General features: G+C 41.4%; 1 protein-coding gene across 2 annotated transcripts in view; it reads right to left on the bottom strand.

Annotated features, from left to right (window-relative positions):
- Positions 1-734: 734 nt before the first annotated feature.
- Positions 735-19,594, bottom strand: part of pitpnm2 (phosphatidylinositol transfer protein, membrane-associated 2) — a 45,865-nt gene continuing 27,005 nt past the window's right edge. Inside the window, exons 7-27 of one of the 2 annotated variants that reach the window (XM_008423354.3) lie at positions 19,470-19,565; positions 17,252-17,356; positions 17,090-17,145; positions 16,172-16,262; positions 14,961-15,114; positions 14,674-14,863; positions 14,463-14,582; positions 13,375-13,586; positions 13,112-13,287; positions 11,615-11,785; positions 11,376-11,516; positions 10,537-10,698; positions 10,196-10,453; positions 9,692-9,840; positions 8,388-8,504; positions 8,023-8,139; positions 7,776-7,924; positions 7,401-7,550; positions 7,130-7,313; positions 6,612-6,740; positions 735-5,660 (exon numbers count right to left, since the gene is read on the bottom strand). In XM_008423354.3, coding sequence (XP_008421576.1) covers positions 5,328-5,660; positions 6,612-6,740; positions 7,130-7,313; positions 7,401-7,550; positions 7,776-7,924; positions 8,023-8,139; positions 8,388-8,504; positions 9,692-9,840; positions 10,196-10,453; positions 10,537-10,698; positions 11,376-11,516; positions 11,615-11,785; positions 13,112-13,287; positions 13,375-13,586; positions 14,463-14,582; positions 14,674-14,863; positions 14,961-15,114; positions 16,172-16,262; positions 17,090-17,145; positions 17,252-17,356; positions 19,470-19,565 — 3,260 coding nt within the window. In that variant the 3' untranslated portion in view covers positions 735-5,327. The remainder of the gene's footprint in view (positions 5,661-6,611; positions 6,741-7,129; positions 7,314-7,400; positions 7,551-7,775; positions 7,925-8,022; positions 8,140-8,387; positions 8,505-9,691; positions 9,841-10,195; positions 10,454-10,536; positions 10,699-11,375; positions 11,517-11,614; positions 11,786-13,111; positions 13,288-13,374; positions 13,587-14,462; positions 14,583-14,673; positions 14,864-14,960; positions 15,115-16,171; positions 16,263-17,089; positions 17,146-17,251; positions 17,357-19,469; positions 19,566-19,594) is intronic. The other variant, XM_008423358.3, reaches the window with a different exon arrangement.

Genomic DNA, 19,594 nt, shown 5'->3' with positions numbered 1-19,594 from the left:
AAAGAGTTGTGTGCAGGTGGTGTGTCCGGTTCGTCCAGTAGCTTGTGTTGTGGTAAACTTTGACCTGTGGTGGAACCAGAACCAGAACGATGCACAGGGAAACAAAACTCAGAAACCTCCCGGGCTCCACTGCCTTAATGAGCCAAACGGCCAGAAACAAATGCTACATATTTCAAATATATTTTTACCTGAAATTTCCAGAACAACATCATGACCCTTAACTAAAATAAATAACTCTCAGCCACTGAGGTTCTACATGTACATCTTTACAGTATTTACACAGACACATCCATTATGAACGGACACTCTGACCCGGCTCAGCAGCCAAAGGGGGATTATTTGGTTGGGTCCAGAAATCTGAAATGTGTGGCAGAACAAATGTTCATTATCAGTCCTGGTTAATGAAATATAGAGGTAAACAGAGGGGATCCTGTAGATCTGTGTGAATGTGAGTGGAGCTACATTAGGCATGGGTCAGTATGAGATTCTCACAGCATGAAAGGGTTCAGTCATTTATACGTTGGATTTGGGCCGATGCCGACAACAATATTGCTGATAATGGATATTTACCAATTTTATATATATATTATAAATGTATTTAACTAGTCTTTTGACACCTTGAAAAAAAGAAAACAACCACCACACTGCTGACTTTAGCACTACTTCTCTGCTTCAGTCAAACAAATACAAATGACCAACATCTCCCCGACTCCCCAAGATGGAAATAAATATCGGTTGTCAATATCGGGCCAGTTTTATTTATTGGATCAATACGGTAAAAAACTATTCAAACTATTAATATCGGCTGATACTGTACCATTGGCAACTAAAAAAAAATGTTAGTTTTATTTTTACTTGTACTTTGCTACACTGTGACATTGTTAACCGGCCCATGCCTAATCCACAACTTTAAGAAGCTCATGTTGTTTTCTGATTTATTCTTTTACGAATCTTACTGGCAAATGTCCTGTCAGAACAACAGGTCTAAAATTACTGCACTGTCGCTGGGATTATCATATATTTGCCTGAGAATTATAACAATTAACAACCTAATGTGTCCATGAATGGTCACTTTGTGACTATTATAAATATAAAGTATAAGTTTATAGCGTAATTTATTTTTCCAATTAAGTTTCTTTTAAAAGGCTACTCTTAATTTATTTAAAAAATGGTTCAGTTAAATGATTACAAGCTCTAAATTCATCACGAGGGTATGTAAACTTCTGGAACTTTACTTTGAAAGCATTATGGGAAATGTAGTCCTGAGGACCGGAAAAGATTAACGACATGAATACCTAAAAGATGTCGTCTGATTTTGGTTGCACTGAGCCGTATTTTAAAATTCTTGGTCTGAATCTTCCTGTTTTCATCTACAGCCACAGTTTGGCACGTTCATGATACTGACACCGTTTTCCTTTCTACGCAAAAACACACACAGTGAGTTTCTCACCCTGGCAGAAATCAATGGGGAAATTTCACTACAGTCAAAAACAGTGACATAAACAATAACTACTACATACGCTCCTGAAAACTAGTGCAAAAAGAAACAATGAGGTTAAATAGTTGATTCACTACAGTATTAGAGAATGATTTTGGCTTTTGTTGTGGGATGAAGACATCGTTGGTCACACAGAGTGGAAACAGACAAGAGCTTTCAAAAACTCCCACAGGCTGGATGGAAGGACTCTTTAGTCAGCTAATCCAGTTCAATCCAGATTATATGAATTGAACTGAAATACAGTCAGGTCCTCATTTTTAAACACCTGTGTCTTGAATGCACTTCCAGTCTAAGCGAGGGTGAAAAGGAAATATTTTAAAGGGTCATTACCGTTAGCACTCCAAAATATTGAAACAGCAGTTGATAATGAAATAATGAAATATTGAAACAATTTGTTAAAAAGCTATGGCTACATCTGGCAAATTACATTTTTAAGTAATTGAATAATCTTAATCGTGTATGGGTTCGTCTACAGGAAATAGCAAGCTAGCATGATAAAGATAGCACGGTTGCTAACATGAACTATTTTGCTAATTTTGACCTAAAAACTAAAGCTACCTACCTTACTTAATGGATTAAGTCAATGTTATCCAACATGCTAGCATAAATCAACATGATTATAATAGCATTTATTACATTTTTACCCGATTTCGGCTTAAAAACCAAAGTTAACTTACTGAATGGACAAAGTTAAGTTTAAACAACATCCTAGTGAAAGCTAACATGATAATAACATTGAAGCAAACATTAGCTTTTAGCTCATTTTGATGTTCTGAGTGGATTAAGCTAATGTTAGCCAACATGTTAGGTAACACTGTCATGTTGCTATCATTACCAACATGGGTTTCTGTATATTGAACAGAATATGCTACCATAGATCAACTTGCTAGAGCTAGCCCTCTTTAATAACGTAGCATTTTAGCACATTTTCATTTAAAAGCTAAAAAATAGACTGAATGGAGTGAGTTGATGTTAATTAACATGTTGGTGATAGTCCACTCGCTATTGAGAGCATTTTAGCTAGCATTAGCAGTTTGGCTAATTTTAGCTTTTACATATGATTTTTTATTCTGAATGGACTTTGTTACTCCATGTCAACATGTAGTGGTAGCTTTCATGCTATTATAAATATTTTAGCTAGCTGTTGCATTTTAGCTTAAATAATGCTGTTTGCAAACTAAATGAGTAACTTAATATTGCAAAACATATTTAGTAAACCACAACCTGTAGTATATTAGTTAAAATCATCGCTACATTCTGCTCTGACTGCACTCTGAGCTTTATACCTTATAGGTTTGCTTTATAAACAGTGTTCTGTAACAGCATCTGAAACTCTTATCTGGAACTTTTTAGCATTGACTTAAGTTTCCACTCATTTTCAAAAAAACAATTTCTATATTCTTGCAGACTGTCTTGCTGTTTTCCCACTGCTTCTGCTTTTTTTTTTTACATTTGTGCAAGTTTTCTGCAGCGGACAACAAATGCTTCTGCAGTTTTCACCGAAAGCATTCTGCTTACAGCAGTCGCGCTGCATTTTCGCAGGAAACGCAAATCTTTCTAGTTTTAAAATTTGACTCACTACTGAGGCAATTTCTCCTCCATCACTTAAAATGGAAGCACATTTTGTGCTCAGGACATGTTTAACTTTTAAAGCAAGATGAACATCTGACCCAAACTGAGCTGATTTCAGTCTCCATTCAGGCACCTGACTGTTGCTGTCAGCTGACTGTTGTCTACAGAGCCTTCCTTTAACTCATCATCCGTTTCGTCCACTCTGGCTTCCTGGATCAGACATGACATGTCTTCTTTTCAAAAGTCCATTTTGCATGAAAATCTACATTTTAGTAGAAGAAAAGCAGCAAAACCCATAATACGTCGTCTTAGACGAAGGAGAGGTACGAGGCGTATCCTCCCAACCTCAACATTCACCCCTGAACGCACCACGAAACATTCAGGCTGAAACATTTCCACGCATTCTTCGGCCATTTTGGTGCAATAAAAACTACTCCTGCTTCACATGTCATCGTCCTCGATCAGCAACACTGAGTCCATAACGTGGAAACACAAAAAGAGCACAAAGCTTGGAAACGCCGTCTGTCTGACTCCCGGCTACAGGTCGCAGAGCGCCACCAGCAGGTGGGTCCGAGGTATTGCAAGCAGATGGTTATATAAAGGGATAGTTGCTGTGGACTGTACAGAGTTCAGTTGGTGCTTTAATGCTGCATGCCCTGTTTTTCTGCTTCCTGTTCTCGCTGTGGAGTCAGTGTCTTGTGGGATTTTAAGGCCTTTTGTGGCCAAAAGGCCACGCTGAAAGGAAAAGGAATAAAAACTACAGCTGTCCTGTAATGTGTACTGAAAAAAATATAAGGACGACAAACAATCCTGTTCTGGAATTGGGACTAGATACGACACAGTCCATTAACCAAACTTCCAAATTATACTTTTTTTTTCCTTTTAGTGTGTAGAAAAGCAGAGAGTTTTGGTTTGATTTTTGATGTATTTTTATCTCTGAAGTCAGAACTGGATCAGATTTTAATCATGTTCCAAAAATTGGATTTGCTAATTGTTGCTAACTGGATATGCTAGCTGTGTTAGCAATACAAGCTCTACAAGTTTTCTATCCAACCTTCACTAGCAACGGCTAGACATTACCAAATGAAATAAATGCAGCCATAAATGTTCACTGATAGCTTATTGTCACTTAAAACAAAATTTAGCTTCAAATTACATCTAGTTAGCCAACTTAATTTTGAGCTTGCTAACTCTTTCTGAAGTACTTTTTTTTAAGGTTTTGTTGGCTCTAGTGGCCTTTATTTGAAGGTAGTTTGACAGGAAGGAGGGTTATGAGGGAGGGGAGGACATGCAGCAGGCTGGGAATCGAGCCTGTGACCACCAGCATGAGGACTAAGGCCTCAATACATGGGTTGTGCTTTGCCCCTGCGCCACCACTGCGCCCCCTTTCTGAAGTTCTTTGACACTAAATATTTAGCTTCCTAAGAATGTAATTAGCAAGTTGAAGCTAAATATTTGTGATTTTTTTCACTAAATGTTTAAGAAGAATCTTCCAGTGGAACTAGTAGTTTTTATTTATATGCAAAAATGATTGACTTATTTACCTTGCTAAAGTGTTATATTTAAGTTATTTAGTCTTATTTCAAGTGTACTAAGATACTTAATTGGTAAGATTTAGTGTTTTTTCCGTCTTTAGGAAACAAGCAGGCTCCAACAGGATAAACTATATGTGACATTTATCATATTTATGACTATAATTTTATGACTCAAAGATTTAAAAAAAAAAGTGTTTCTGGAGCTTAGTACTCATGACAGATACCCTAGAGATAAAACTTTTATTTCCTTCTATAGTTGGGAATAAAAGGGGCAATAAAGTTTTGTTCCTCTTCATGTATGTTACAAAATAAACCAAAACTATCTGCTTTTGTGTTTTGATTTGAACCGTTTTATGATTTATCTGTGTTTCTGCCTCTTCTCGCCTTGATGCCGTGGCGGCATGCTGTCAGAGACGGTGGAGCAGAAGATGAGGAGAAAAGTCAGACACCTCTTGGATCAGACTTGTGTTCGATTGAGGATCAAACAGTCCTGAGCTCATGAGCGTGAATGCCGGGACAGAGAGGAGGCGGTCCCGTTAGAATTTAAGGCTTATAATATTTCATTTTCTTTTTACATGATGCGTCCTATAAAAGTCTGATGGTAAGAGGATCATGCTACAGAATGTTTTGGTCTCTGCCTCCCTACAGACCTGCGACCCGGTCCGTCCGGGTCTTTGTCCCGTCCAGAGATCACGGAACGTCTCTGGCTCCCTGCATAAACTTCACTTGGGCCCCTCCTTGTTGCCGCGGCCCCAGCAACCCGCCGCTATGCTCATGCTCCTCTGGGTTGCGGCGGCGAACGAGCGCTCGCGCTCTCCTTCGCACTGGCTCAGCGTGCGCTCGGTCCGTACCGGCTGGCTGCCGGAGCCCCCTGGCTGCTGGGAGGAGATGGTGCGGAAGATGTGGCTGCGCTTGCGGAGGAAATCCCCTCCGGCCGCCCCGAGGGCGAAGCTACCCTTCCTCAGGACCATGCGGGTGGAGGTGGACTTGGCCGGCCGAGACCTTTGGTTGTACTCGAGCTGGGACAGGTGGGAGGCGTAGCCGTCTGGGATGAACTGCAGGGGAGGTTAGACGGTCAAGTTTATGAACGAATGGCTCACCATAACAGTAGGGTAAAAAAAACAAAAAACATTTCTGTCACAAATTAATGTGGGAAAATACTGAAATACAAACTCAGAGGATGAGACGTTTTCCTCCTGGGTTATTAAAGAGTTTTGTTTTATTAGCTTTTTTTCAAGGTTCTGGATCTATCAGCTTTTATATCAATCTCTGAATCCAGAACCAAACTTCCAGAAAACTGAAAAACTGCTGAAACACTGACTTCCTTTTAATCAAGGCTAAAATGCTAATTGTTCCAGTTATTGCTAATAATAACTGGAACATTGATTAATTGTGTTATATTTGATCACTTTGAAGCGTCTTGTTGCTGAAACCTGCTGCTGACTCAACTTTGGATGAATTTCTAAATGCTTATCAAATAAAGTATTTTTTTTACAAGATGAAGTAAAATATTAACTTTATAGTATGTAGTGCCATGATATGTAATAATGTAATGAGATCAGGCTTTAAAATGTAATAAAACACCATTAAAACTGGATTTTGTAATACTGTGTGGAGAACGTAATGAAACCCTGGAAGTTCTGACGGTTCTGACAGAGAGCATGAAAAAGTTCAACAATTATTGATCAAAGTTTCCATTTAAATGCATATTGGATCTACAACAAAACACAAACAGTTTGTGGTCCTTCGTCACATACATTATTACATTATCATTTCTGAAATAAAGAGTTACTTCCACATTTTCTAATGACCAGTAGAACATGTAATTACGCAGAAAGTAGCAGGAAGCACTGCTAAACATAAATAATGCTGCTTTATTGATGTTTTATTACATTTTGACCCCTCGTTTTATTACTATTGCATAATGCACCGTTACTTTAAGACTAATTTAAAGTTTTCTGCCGGTTGCTCCTGCAGTGCGTCAGTAAGTCGGGTTTGTTCCATACCTGGCACTGGTGCTGCATCTTCTTCGTTGGTCTTCCCACGATGTAGATCTGAGACGGGGGCAGGCCGATGGACGAGTACACGGAGATGTCCTTGGTGGAGCCGTAGGCAGCAAAGATCCTCATGTGGGCCTGAGCCGACAAGTGAGAGAAAGTTTTAAGAAAAGATATTCGTCCATTTACAGGACGCAGAGCATAACTTATACATGTGTTTAGTAACAAAGCGCAAACTAAGACAGATTTGTTGCTAAAACTGCCAAGCAAGTAGCATCCGCTCTGTTTGATGGATCTGTATACTCCAGTTGACGATTAATCGATTGCTAAATTAGCTGTTGATCATTTATTTCTGAAGCTTGGACGACTTTGACATGATTTAAAAAAAAAAAAGGTGAAAACTGTTTGGATCTGCTGGGTTTGGTGGGAAAGTGTGCATCGGTAGGGAATGAGAGCGACATGGTGGGGGAACAAAGTGTGGAGGGAACGACAGGAAACCCCGCTCTGTGGGTTTCTGCCTCTCTCACCTCACTGATGAGACACTTGAGGAAGTTGGCCTTGTGCCTGAGCGGGTCGTGAACGAGGCCGTCGCAGAAGGACACCACGCCGTGAGGGAAGTTGTGCTGGGAGAGCCAGGCCACCACACGCTGCTTCTGCATGTCAGGCCGGCCCGTCACGTACACGATCAGGTAGCCCAGGTCCTGCCAGTACCTGGACGGAAGCAGTAGCAGTAGCAGAAGCGGTGAGCGGATCCGGACGGTCCGACAGCCTGCCGGTTGTTGCACCGTTCATCCGTACCTCACCACGTCCACGGCTCCGGCCCGAACCTTGGGGTCGCTTCCCATGATAGACACGCTGGCAGCAAACGAGCCGTCGATGCTGAAAACGACGAATTCTGTCCCTTTGGGTACGACGGTGAGATAACTGTCTGCAAACGTGTGATCGCCTCTGGTAGAGACACAGCAGGGAAGAGAAGCAGAAACCAGCAGGAGTCAGAAGATCCAGCTGGGAAACGTGAAAACACATTTTATTGCCACAGTTGCTGGTGCCTATCTCCAGCTAACGTTCCGGGCGAGAGGCATATATATATATATATATATATATATATATTATAACCTGATTTAACCTAATTAAATAAATAAATAGATTAACTTGAGTTGTGAGTTCACACACCTGACCACCATTTTGACAGGGTACACCCCGATGCCCAGTCGCTTCTTAGCTGGGATGACGTAGGAGACGCGTCCGCTGCTGTTGGTCAGCTCCGTGTCGAAGTAGACCCACTCCCCGGACGGAGGCTGGGTCATGATGTGGATGTCGATCTGCCGAAGGAAAAAGGTGAGAAAGCTTCAGTGTTTCACCGGCGCCGTGGTTAACCCGGCTTCACGACGATTCCTCGCCTCCTCCGTTCAACGTTCACCTTTTCCCCGGTGAGAGTGACCATGTCCAGAGGTCCGTACATGAAGCGTCCCGTCACTGTCTGCGCCCCGTCCTCCGTGAAGACGGCGTCGTTCACGCGGTGGTTAGCCGTCACGTTCTGCGGAAGCGACGAAAACAGAGAATCGGTTTCAGTAGACGGCCGTGCTCGGCGTGAAACAAGCTCCTCTGACCGTCACAAGCACAAAACATGGAAGGACAAATGTTTGTTTATTTGAGGGGATGTATTTAAAAAAAAAACATTTTATAAAAATGAAAAAACTCCTTCAAAGAGCTCAAACCTGAGTCTGCAGCTATGTTTTTCTTTCACAAGCAATGCCTTGAGGAAACAAATTGAAACACACTCACTCGTATTTTTACGTGCGTCCTCTTGCGAACCCATTTCTCCCGAGGTTTGGAGGGCGTGAACTCAGACACCTCTTTACCGTCCAGCTCCAAAATACTCGAGTTCTCATGTCTCATTACCTACAGAGGCCAAAACAGAACTAATGTAAAGAAAATGTTCAGGAGTAATTTGGAAATGTCCTCTTTTCATTCTCTCACGTACTGCAGGATGCTACAATATTGTGGTTTTCACCTTAGACTAATATTATGTTATCAAACCAATGTAGAGTTTATCTGTTTACTGCCAATTTATATCAATCAGTCCCTCCAGTTTCTTGAGAATTATTATGGAAATTCACACAAAATCAACAAATCCCTGCACCTTCTTGCACTAAAACATAATTAGGATTTTATTGCAGATTTTTCTCAAAAATCGTCAAAAACTTTCTTACTTGTACTAAACAGCCTTAATTGATGTCAATTAAGGCATCAATTGACGGTCCATGAGCCATACAGAGTAATAAAAAGTCCCATTTACCATCATAAATACATTTCGCAAATATTTCCAAATTAGTACCAAAGACAAAAGTTTGTTTATATTGCAAAAAAAAAGAGAAGAAAAATCACAAAAAGCATCACAAAATCCTGGAGGGACTGAAAAGATCTTCAATAAAATTATTTAACAAGTTTTATCAATACATTCTGGCACAACCGGCCCTTTAAGAGCCTTCATGATCTTGATTTGGCCCAAAACTAAAATGGGTTTGACACCTCAGTTCTACTGTTACCAATAGTGACCTTACAGAACAACCAAACTACTTCAAACACCCAGAACTATCCCAACAAGAGCTGAGGAAACAGACTGGAGGAATCCCAGGGATCTAACATGCTGCTTGGATTCTCCATAGCAACAGATGAGGTCATTTTATTTATGGAGCACATTTTCAGCAACAAGGCAGATCAAAGTGCTTTAATGATTTAGAAGGAAACACAAACAAAACAACAGAAAAAAGGTAAAAGTGTAGAACTACATATTGGTTCCCCATGTTTAATAAGACTTAGAATAAGTAGTTGGTAATTAATAAACTAATTGGGGTTTCTCTGGATTCCTGACCTGATCAGATTGTTGGTTCTCCATGTTTGATTCTATAAAGTAAACGGTACTTTCTAAGTTTGTTCTAGATTTGTCACCTAGCATGAGTTTCTCTGATATGAAAAACTTAATGCTAAATGTTGGTCTAAGGTAATCAGTAGTTTTTCTAACAGGAGTTCCTCTGGATTCCAAGTTTGTTCTAATTCCTGCTCTGGGTTGAGTGAAGCACACAAACCTGTCTGAGAAGGAATGAGACGACATCTGTGGACTCCCAGTAGGAGGCGTGGAAGAGATGCGGCAGAGCCACGGTGGGGAACGCCGTCAGAGCGTCGGGACAGTACAGAGCGTAGTCCATGCGCTTACTGCCCCACCACCGCGACGCAACTAGTCAGGAGCAGAGAGACACAATCAGGACTTACTGTTGGCTTCAGAAGAACTCTACGTCTAAACCACTTCGACTGAGAGGCTCTATGGATGAAAACAGGAAGTGACCGGTGTCGCACTCGGAGGGCTCGAAAGGCAAACTGGCAGGAAGGTGTCAAAGGAAACGTCATGCGAGTCATTTTATTTCTTTCTGGTAAGAAAGACTTCCTGGATGCCTACAAAGGTCAGGGTTTGGTTTTTTATTGTTATTTCTAGAGACGGGCCTACAGAGGAAGACAGAGCGGGAGACGGGCAGAGCTCAGGGAACGAGGAGAGGTCCTACAGTCCCACCGCCCCTCACTCACTGCCAGGGTACCTTGCTCTATGTTCTTCAGCAGCCGGGGCGACGGGGGCACCGAGCTGAGGTCTGTGATGTCAGATGTGACATCGGTGAGGTCAGAGGTCATGTCAGAGCTAGGGTCTGAGCTCGGCTCAGACTCCACACCGTTAGCTCTCGGGAACACCTGACGGATTTTGCTGTGCAAGCGAATAGTCGCGCTTCGAGAGGTGAATCTACTGTGCGGCAGCGGCAGCTGCGACAGCAGGCTGGGCCTCTTACAGTGGATTTTGTTTGCTGGAGGTGGGGGACGAATGAACAACAGGGTCAGCGCGTGAACACATCCCAGGCCAACGCCGCGGTCGGTCCCACGGACTTACTGGTGGCGATGTTGGTGGCTGTGTAGGAGTCGGCCAGGCCCGACACCTGGCTGGCCAGGCTGGCCTCACTGGCCCTGCGGCTGCAGCGGAGGTGGGGGACTCCCGGCGATGTGGAGGTCAGACACAGACCATCGGCATGGAGATGAGACTGCAGAGAGTCAGCTGTTGAGACAGAGGAGAGAATCAGGAGTTTATTGCAAACAATAATGACGATCTGAGTGATCGCCAATGTCAACCTCCACTGAGGGAGGCGGCGAAGAGGATTATGTGAAGAAGCAAAAACAATCTGCACAATGTTTGTTTTAAAGGATTATTGAAGATTTTTGACCCTGGGTTCTGTTAAAAGATCTGTAAGCTTCACCCGCAGTGGATAACTGTCTTTGCATCTTCGTTTTAGAATAAACGTTTAGAATTAGTAATTTTCCGACTATAAGCTGCTACTTTTTTATGTGCTTTGAAAACTGAACCCAAAACCAAAGGCAACACAACAACCACAAGAGGGAGCAGCAGGACAGGAAGAAGAGGGAAGCAAAAACAAGAAAGAAAATGACTAAATGGTAAATGGTTAAAAAAAAAATTATTCCACATGTTGATGGTTTAAAAAAAGGAAAAAGTAAAAGTAAAACCGCTGAGATATTTTTGATATTGGACAAGTTTTAGGACAGTAGAAACTCCCTCTGCTCTCTCAGGCTAGCTGTTAGCTTCAAGCTAATCAGGCTTTTAATTCTAAATAAAGACAACAGGAACTCCAGGTTAACCTTCCAGCAGACGCTCGGTTCAAAATTTCTAAACTAAAACCAGCTGAAAGAGAACAAAGATCAGCCGGACTGGAAACGTACCGTCACCATGGACCAGAGAGGTCTGAGAGTTCAGGACCGGAACCAGGATGGACGTCTCGCTGGCGGGGCTGTCATGGCAACGCTGGGACGGCCCTCCGCCGGGCTCCATCAGCAGCTGCGGGTTGCTCTGAACGGTGTCCACTAAAGACCCGGAGACAAAAAAGGAACAGGCGACATGTCCTGGTGTTTAAAGGGAACGGCAGAGATCGGTGGCAGGACGCGTGTGTCTGCAGTCCAACCTAACAGAGCCGAGTGTCCGTCCCCCAGGGGGAAGCGCTGGTAGCGAGGGATGCTGAAGGGGGGCAGCAGGTGGAACCTCTTGTCCAGGAGCGGCTCCAGGCGGGAGGCGGACGGGTCGGCTGGGTGGAACAGGTTGTAGACCTGCTGACAGGCTGGACGCAGGGCGGACACTGCAGCCGGCCAGAACACAGAACATCTTTATTCACTCTTTAACCTATTTAAGCAATATATTTACACCTGTTTGAGCTTTATGAATGAAAGGGCTGTCAGTTTCATGTCTTAAGTTTACAGAGGAGTGTGGAAAAAGGCACAGTAGAGACAAATAAAATAGAAATAATGTTGTTTTCTCTCTCTCTTTCCCACTTCTACTCAAAACAAGATGAATCAAAACCAGGGATATTAGAGAAAAAGGAAATAATAATATATGTCAGGGAAAAAAAACTGCCAAGATTAAAAGAAAAACAAAGCATCCTAACTCACATTAAATAAATCTATGTTTTGTTGTGACACCACTTGGTTATGATCTGTTTTGTTTTTTGATGTGTGCCTCCTTTTTTATTCATTTTAACTTTATGTTATTGTTGTCATTTGTTCTCTTATCTGATTGGTTATTCATTATTTTATACCTCTGTTCATTTGTAATGTTTGTTTTGTACTATTTTCTGAATAAAAAAATAAATAAAACAAATTATATATTACTACATCAAATTAGGACCAACATCAGTTTTTACATACTGTATCTAGCTTGTTGTTTTTAATACTCATTCTTTGCATGTGTAAAAGATGATGCTATAGTTGAACATTTCTTTGAAGTATTTCTGATAACTGCAGAGTATGTTGTAATTTTATAATTACTGTACAGAACAAATTTTTTTTATTTTTTTACTGTCCTCTAAAGACACTAAAAAGTAGATTTTAATACTGTTTTATCTCTGTGTGAATCTATGTGTCTCCATTTCCTGCTGTTAATTATTAATTTCCCCAATTCGGGACAATAAAGCCCATTTCATTTCTATTATATTTTATTCTAAATGCCTCTGTTGTTACCATACATATATTATCTTTTTTTGTTGTTTGAAATATCGTATTTTATTAAACTTACTCCAATTTCTCAAATGGCTGGAGATTTAAACCTCCTGCATTGATTTCTTTTAACATTTCAAATCATTTTATTTAATTAGTAACTAATGTTCTTCTTTTCTTTCTTAAACTTTCTCAGTAGAAATAAAGGAAACTTATAAATGTTCTGCTAACTGGAAATCTGTTCAGTCAGCTGCGTGAGAGCCTGATTCCCATCAAACCCCCAACAGGACCCAGCAGTCAGACCGACGTCAGCTCATCCATCACGTACTTCATGGCCCCTCGGCCTCTGAGAACAGAGACATGACCTCTGACCTCTGACACCCAGCTGCTCCGGAGATGCGGCGAAGCGACACTGAGTCCTTCTCCCCGTGTCAGAGAGCGCCAAACCCCAGAAACCAAGGAGCCTTCCTCACCGTCTAAGGAGGGGACCACGGTCTTCCTCAGCGCCAGCACCAGCCCCAGAGGAGAGCCGAACAGGAAGAAGTCGGTCACCTCGAAGTCGAACTTCCCCAGGGAGCCGCCGTCCAGCATGGTGCTGTTGCTGGAGCGCCGTGACCCGGGCTCCCCGTGGAGAACGCTGGAGTGCAGACTGCTCAGGAGGGAAACGGCGAAAAGCACACGTGAGCCGGATCCGTTCACGGTGACGTTCGGGAGCCTGTCTCCCTCCGTAGCTCACCTGGAGAGGAAGGCCTGGTGGTGCTTGATGGTGTCCAGCTCGTAGGTGGAGGAGTCGCTGCGCTTGCGCGGCAGCTGCTTCTTGGGGTCGTCGGGCCCCGAGCTGCGCGGGATGTCAATGTTGCTGCGGCTCAGGTGGCGGCTGCCTTCGAGGGACGGCGACGACGGGGAGATGCTGTTTATGATGATACCAGGAGAGAGAAGTTCTGTGTCCTGGGAACCAAAGATGGAGAACATGGTTTTACATATTCCATTCATTTGATGTTCTGTCAGCTTTTTAAAGCAGAAAGGCTGCAACCAAAGTATTATGTATTATCTAGCCACATAGAGCCATTTTATACCACAATCAAGTAAATATGTTACCTTTAGTTCTTATAAAAATGTGGCAAATATCAAATAAGACTTAAAAGAAACCCGACAATAATTTAACGACTTGACTTTGGGCCTCTGTCTCTTTAAAACCTCCTGCTCTTCCTGAAGCTCCACCTTCATCAAATCATCCTCTATTAACCCTTTATCAATGTTTTTACCAGAGTTGTACTGAGAAGTAGCTCCTATAATGAGCTCAGCAGATGCTCAGTTCCACCGAGTGTCTGCTAATTGCTGCTGGCTAGTCTGAAGGAGCCTTACAGAGGGCTGCCCTGTGCTTGGAAGCTTGGAAACTCCTTCTGGGGAGGAGATGTGCCACAAAGGTGGAGCTGGGTTCACCCAGGCGTTTTACACAGCTTGAATGGTTGCCGTGGGAGATTAAAGGACTTTAATGCATGAAAAAATTCAGGCAACACTCCAGGTCTGTGTTTTGTGGGGAACAACTTTATAATATGATGCAAAGCTTAAAACAGTCAGATTGACATAATTCTGCCTCATGAAAGCAGCATTTTTACATTCAGATTCATTCAGACATTCTAAGTTTCAGTGAGAAATGTTTTCTTTGTGACAGCTCTAGCTTCAGCTAGCTGGCTGAAAGTTTTAGATTAGTTTCTTAAGAACTGATATCATACACTTTTTAACCAAACGCACTACTTTAACTGACTATTCCAACTCAGAGCAGCCAGTCAGATGAGTTATGGTCAGAGATCAGACGTGTACCTGGACACTGATGGTGCTGCCCCGCCTGCTGCTGTTCTGGCTTTCTGAGACCGTCACAGAGCTGCTGCAGAGCGCGTCAAAGCCCAGGATCCCTCCCACACAGTCCCCAATGACACACACCTGCAAGATGAAGGCGAAGCCGACCGTCAGAAATTCACAAATCCGCTTTGTCCGGACATATTCCTTTCTCCACTGTCACACTCTGACCAACCTGGCCACTGAAAGCAGCTCCTTCTGGAGACTTGATGAAGTCACTGTAAACCTGATTGGCTCTTAGGATGACCGTTGCCACGGCGTCCTGGTACTGCGGCGCAGATGTAGCCAGGAGAGGCAGAGCAGCGAGCGGGATGTGGTCCTGACTGCTGGACAGACAGCTCTCATCGTAGCTGTACGGACTCAGACTGCAGGTCGTTGAGGCGGAGCGTGTTAGTTTAGCTTAGCTTAGCTTAGCGGGCTGAGTTTGTTTGACAACGTGTTACTGAAATGTTTGTCACTCACTTGGAGACGAGTGAGAAGGCATCGACGCAAACAGCAGGACAGGGGACCATCCGGACGGTGAGGCGTCCGAGCGCCGCAGGGTAGTGGACCCTCATCACGGTCTCAAAAGCCCCACTGAGAGTGTTCACGTCTCCCTGCTTGCTGTTCTGATCACCTGCAGTCCAACAAACAAAACAAAAAACCAAAGGCATAACTTTCATCAACCTTTCAAAAGTATTTTAGTAAATCTCATCTCTGTATTCTTAAAGGGGCAGTATTACGTAATGTCAACTTTTGTGAGCTTTAAATCGTGTTATAATGTTATTTCCTCACCAAAAACACACCTGGAGTGTTGCTTTGATTCTTTCATGCATGTTTGAGAAATCTATTAATCTCCATGGCAACCATTCAGCTGTGAAAAATGCCTGGGTGGACCTAGCTCCGCCTTAGAGGCACAGCTCCTCGTCTGATATGCAGTTTCTAGGTTTCCGCCTCACAGAGCATTCCTCCCCCCACACACTCCCACTCAGCTCCTTCAGACTAGCCAGCAACAATCAGCAAACACCTGGTGGAACTGAGCATCTGCTGAGCTCAGTATAGGAGCTACTTCTCAGTGAAACGCTCATAAAAATGTCATGAAAGGGTTAATAGAAGAGCCATGCTGTGATGACTTCCTGAAGGCGGGATTTCAGAAAGAGCAGGAGTTTCTTAAAGAGACAGAGGCCCAATTTTAAGGTGTTAAATTACAAAGTCAAATTTCTTTTGTGTCATATTTCAAATATATAGACTGTATATAACTGAAGGTAACAGTTACTTGCTAGTGCTATAAAATGGCTCCATGTGTCTATAAAATACATAATACTGCCCCTTTAATTTGCATAATTGTAATTTAATTGACAGAAAAAAAAGAAAAAAGCCATTTCTTCTTCAACAAATAAAAACCTTTTTTCCAATCAACTAGTCTTACCTTTATTGTCTTTGATTTTTGTCAGATTGATCTTAAAACACCTTATCTAGGCTTAGAGAACAAGTTCACTAATTTAATGTGTTCACAAATCTGAATCAAATATATATTCCTTTTATTACATCTTCATTGAGCTCTTTTGATACTTTTCTTTGCTCATCTTAAACTTGAGATGAAGAATGCGTTCAGGTGACCATGAACAGAAATAAGAGTAATAAGAGGTTTTTGTTTTCTGAAAAATGTTCCAAAGATGAACACGCTGTTGTACCAGAGCCGGTGTCCAGTATGTTACCACCATGCAGGACCAGAATGAGGACGTGGATTTTGGACGGCTGGGGACACTGCTGGGACGGACAGTCCTGCAGACAACAAGAAGGGAGACACAGAAGGAAAAAACAAGGGCTGGTTAATAGGAAAGACGGAGCAAACGTTTAAAAAAAAAAAAGAAGCCATAAATCACTAATGTTTCCCGTTTTTATGCTTCATAGTAAAATATGAAGCACAAAGTTTGTTTTTTTATTTATGTCAAGCTAAAGATTCAGAATTTTTACTGCATTGTTGTAAGAATAACCAATTTAATGAGGAATCTGAGTTAAGGAAAGGAAACTTCAGGTATGCACAGAAACATTTGCAAATCTGGGTTAAACGGTTAAAAATCAAAATAAAAGGAACTGAAAGGGAACGGATTTGATTAAAAACAAAAGATAAAGAAGGTGAACACAATGAAATATTTGTGGAGAGAGGATCGGAGGAAAGATGGTGGGAAAAGATTTGGAAGCAAAACCCCTGAGATCATCTCATGAATGAATCAGTCTGATGAGAAAACGGCAGGAAATACATTTTAGAGTAATGAAAAAAAGGATACAATGAATTTTCAATAAATTAGAATATTATGTAAGTTAGTTTACTTAGCATTATAGATTAATAACAGACTGATATTTAAAGCTTTGTTGATCATGATGATTTGAAATGAAAACGCTGCATTTAAGATTAGAATATTACATCTGACCAACAAAAAAAGCATTTTTAATAGACATGTTGGCTGGAGACTGCAGGGGACGGACAGTCCTTCTACCTACACCAGCATGGTGGGTCAAAGGTTATTTAGCAGATGAGTCACTGCCTATTAGAATTAGATTTTTTTTTATCCATGTAGTTAAAGTGAGAGTAAGAGTGAAGTCAGTACCTCCATCTGGGTGTCCTCAGTGACGCTGTACTCCTCACTCGACTCCTGATACGCTTCTGTTTGAATAGAAATCAACAACTCAGATATATTTTTTTTAAAAGTGAATTATTTTATCTACAATTATAGTTTTCTCTGGACTGAATATCATGAATGGTCGTCTACCTTGTGCTTCATCCACTTCTGTTGTCTCGATCTTGTCCATGAGATCATTAGAGCTCCACTTGGTGATTTCCTTGGAGAACATGTCCTCGTTATCCGACAGGTCCTCTGCAAAACGACCACAAGAACTCACATGTAGCACCATCCTCTTCTTGAAAGCAATATTTTCTACACAGACTGTGGTTTATGGCTCTTTGAAATCTTCAAATTCAGTTTCGGTGACTCAGCACACGCTGTCGGAAGAATCGGCTGATTTAGATCAGAGCATGTTCATGTCAAGTCAAGGAAACTGTCGTCAGGGTTTCTGCGGGTTTCAGATTTAATGCCTTTAAATAAGCTTTTAAATTCAATTTAAGATGTGAATTACAAGAGAAATTTACAAAATAAAAATGCATATTCTATACCTCATTAGTGCTAAGACTGTCACGATAATCAATAAATCAATTAATCACATGATAAATTAAAACAAACTCAATGATTCTGATTGGCATGATTTATTGATTTTCTCTTTCTACCAAAAACAGGAGGATAAAAGTCTCCAGTCTGATGCTTTGGTCTCATCTAGTTGTTTTTTTGAAGGACAGTTTTGTTTACAGAAACTTCATAATTACATTTGTTTGTTGTTTCGTTTATTTAGTTTTGGATATTTAAGATGGCTTCTGGTTCCAGGGTTAAATGTTCATTAGAATTTAATGCTTTTTGGTCTTTGAGGATGTGCTCTTGTAATAGTACTATAATGGTACTGTTAACATACTTGAGAATGGTCTCAAAACAACTATATTATCGTTTATCGCAATAACTTCTAGAACAACTTATTGTACAGCAAAATGTATTATCGTCACAGGCATGATTTAGTTGTGCCAAGCTTTTCTGCACAGAATCCACCGGACCTCAAATGGGTCGGGAGCAAAAGTGAGCCAGTGGTGAAGATGAGCATCGTCCAGCTACCTGACAATAAATTTACACTTTCTCATGATAAACACAAACAACAGCTAGCATTTTAAGTATTTAGGGCAAGATTACAATTTTTAAAAGAAATTGAAGACATTTTAAGGCCTTAATTTTAAATGCACAAACTTAAGGCGTTTTAAGGATGCTAAGAGCGCTGGCTGAGCTCAGAGACTCTGTCAAATCTGAGTTAAAAATATTTTACTGGGACAAAACAGACAAAAATATCTTCAGAAGAAAAAAGACTTTTTCTTCTGAAGAATTACAGTCGAACTTCAGCAAGTTGTGGTTTTTGGTGGCACTTTTTTTTTTTTTTTACATTTCTTTTCATATAGTGTTCCAAAATGTCTATAATTTTTCTTTCTCTGTGTTGTAAAGTTACATTTATCACATAAAATCTAACTGAAATACATTTGCTTTCCATTGCATCTCAGTTTGTTTTGTTAAGGTCTATTTTACAATCCATCCCCCATCTGAGCACCATCTGCTTTACCTGCAGAACAATCAAACTGTCCGTCCTTGGAAAATGTGCACAGACGCTGCTTTGTTTTACTTTAAATGGCCTTAAGAACATGGCCTTGAACATGTTCAGTCTGAAAACAAGAATACTTATTTTAGTCACATTCTTTGGCAATGAGGATATTTTTTATCCTTTACGTGCCCAAAGTTTTCTGCAGCACTTTATTAATATTGAGCATTGAGCGCTGTTCTGTATGCTTTGGGCAAACTGAAAATAAGGTGGAGCTTTAAAAAAAAAAAAAAAGCAGGAAGAAGCTCCTGAGGGCTGCAGCCTGCTTGAGGTGCTGCCGAGAACTAGGACCTAATTTGTGGAAACTGAGGAGTAACTTCTGTGAAGGGTAAAAACATAATTTTTCATAATCTGAAAGCCAAGCATTAAAAAGCCTCTCATGTGGAGCGATTTACACCACCGACGCACAAAGCTGGGAACCTCCACTTCAGTTCTAATTGCTATAATTGATAATGAGTAGCTGAATGTCACACAAATTTGCTCTATTTATTTATTTATTTTTCGGTTTTGCTTTCAATTGAGGATGTTTCCAATTAATTTTAATTTATGACAGCATGTCTCTTTTCTGTCAGGAAATAACAAGATTAGGAATCATCAAACACTTTAAAAACGTCTGAAACCAAAACCTTGGTCCCGATTCCAGTGGAGCATGTTTGACAAACTGGATCAATCTTTTGGGTCCTGAGCTGCTGCTCATAACGTGCTGATTTGGATTTCAGTGCGACAATAATCAATAATCGTTACCGTGGGCATCAAAGAACTCGTCGTCAGTGCTGTCGTCAGAGTCCCGGGCAATGCTCTGCATCCTCCACTCTGAAATGCTGTGGTGAGACGGACTCGCTGCAAACATAAACAAAATATTTCATTTG

Source organism: Poecilia reticulata, chromosome 12, assembly GCF_904066995.2.
Source record: "Poecilia reticulata chromosome 12, P_reticulata-male-v2, whole genome shotgun sequence".
Taxonomy (NCBI): Eukaryota; Metazoa; Chordata; class Actinopteri; order Cyprinodontiformes; family Poeciliidae; genus Poecilia; species Poecilia reticulata.
Note: the sequence above shows the minus strand (reverse complement) of the source record. Positions and strands in the feature narration are given on the sequence as shown.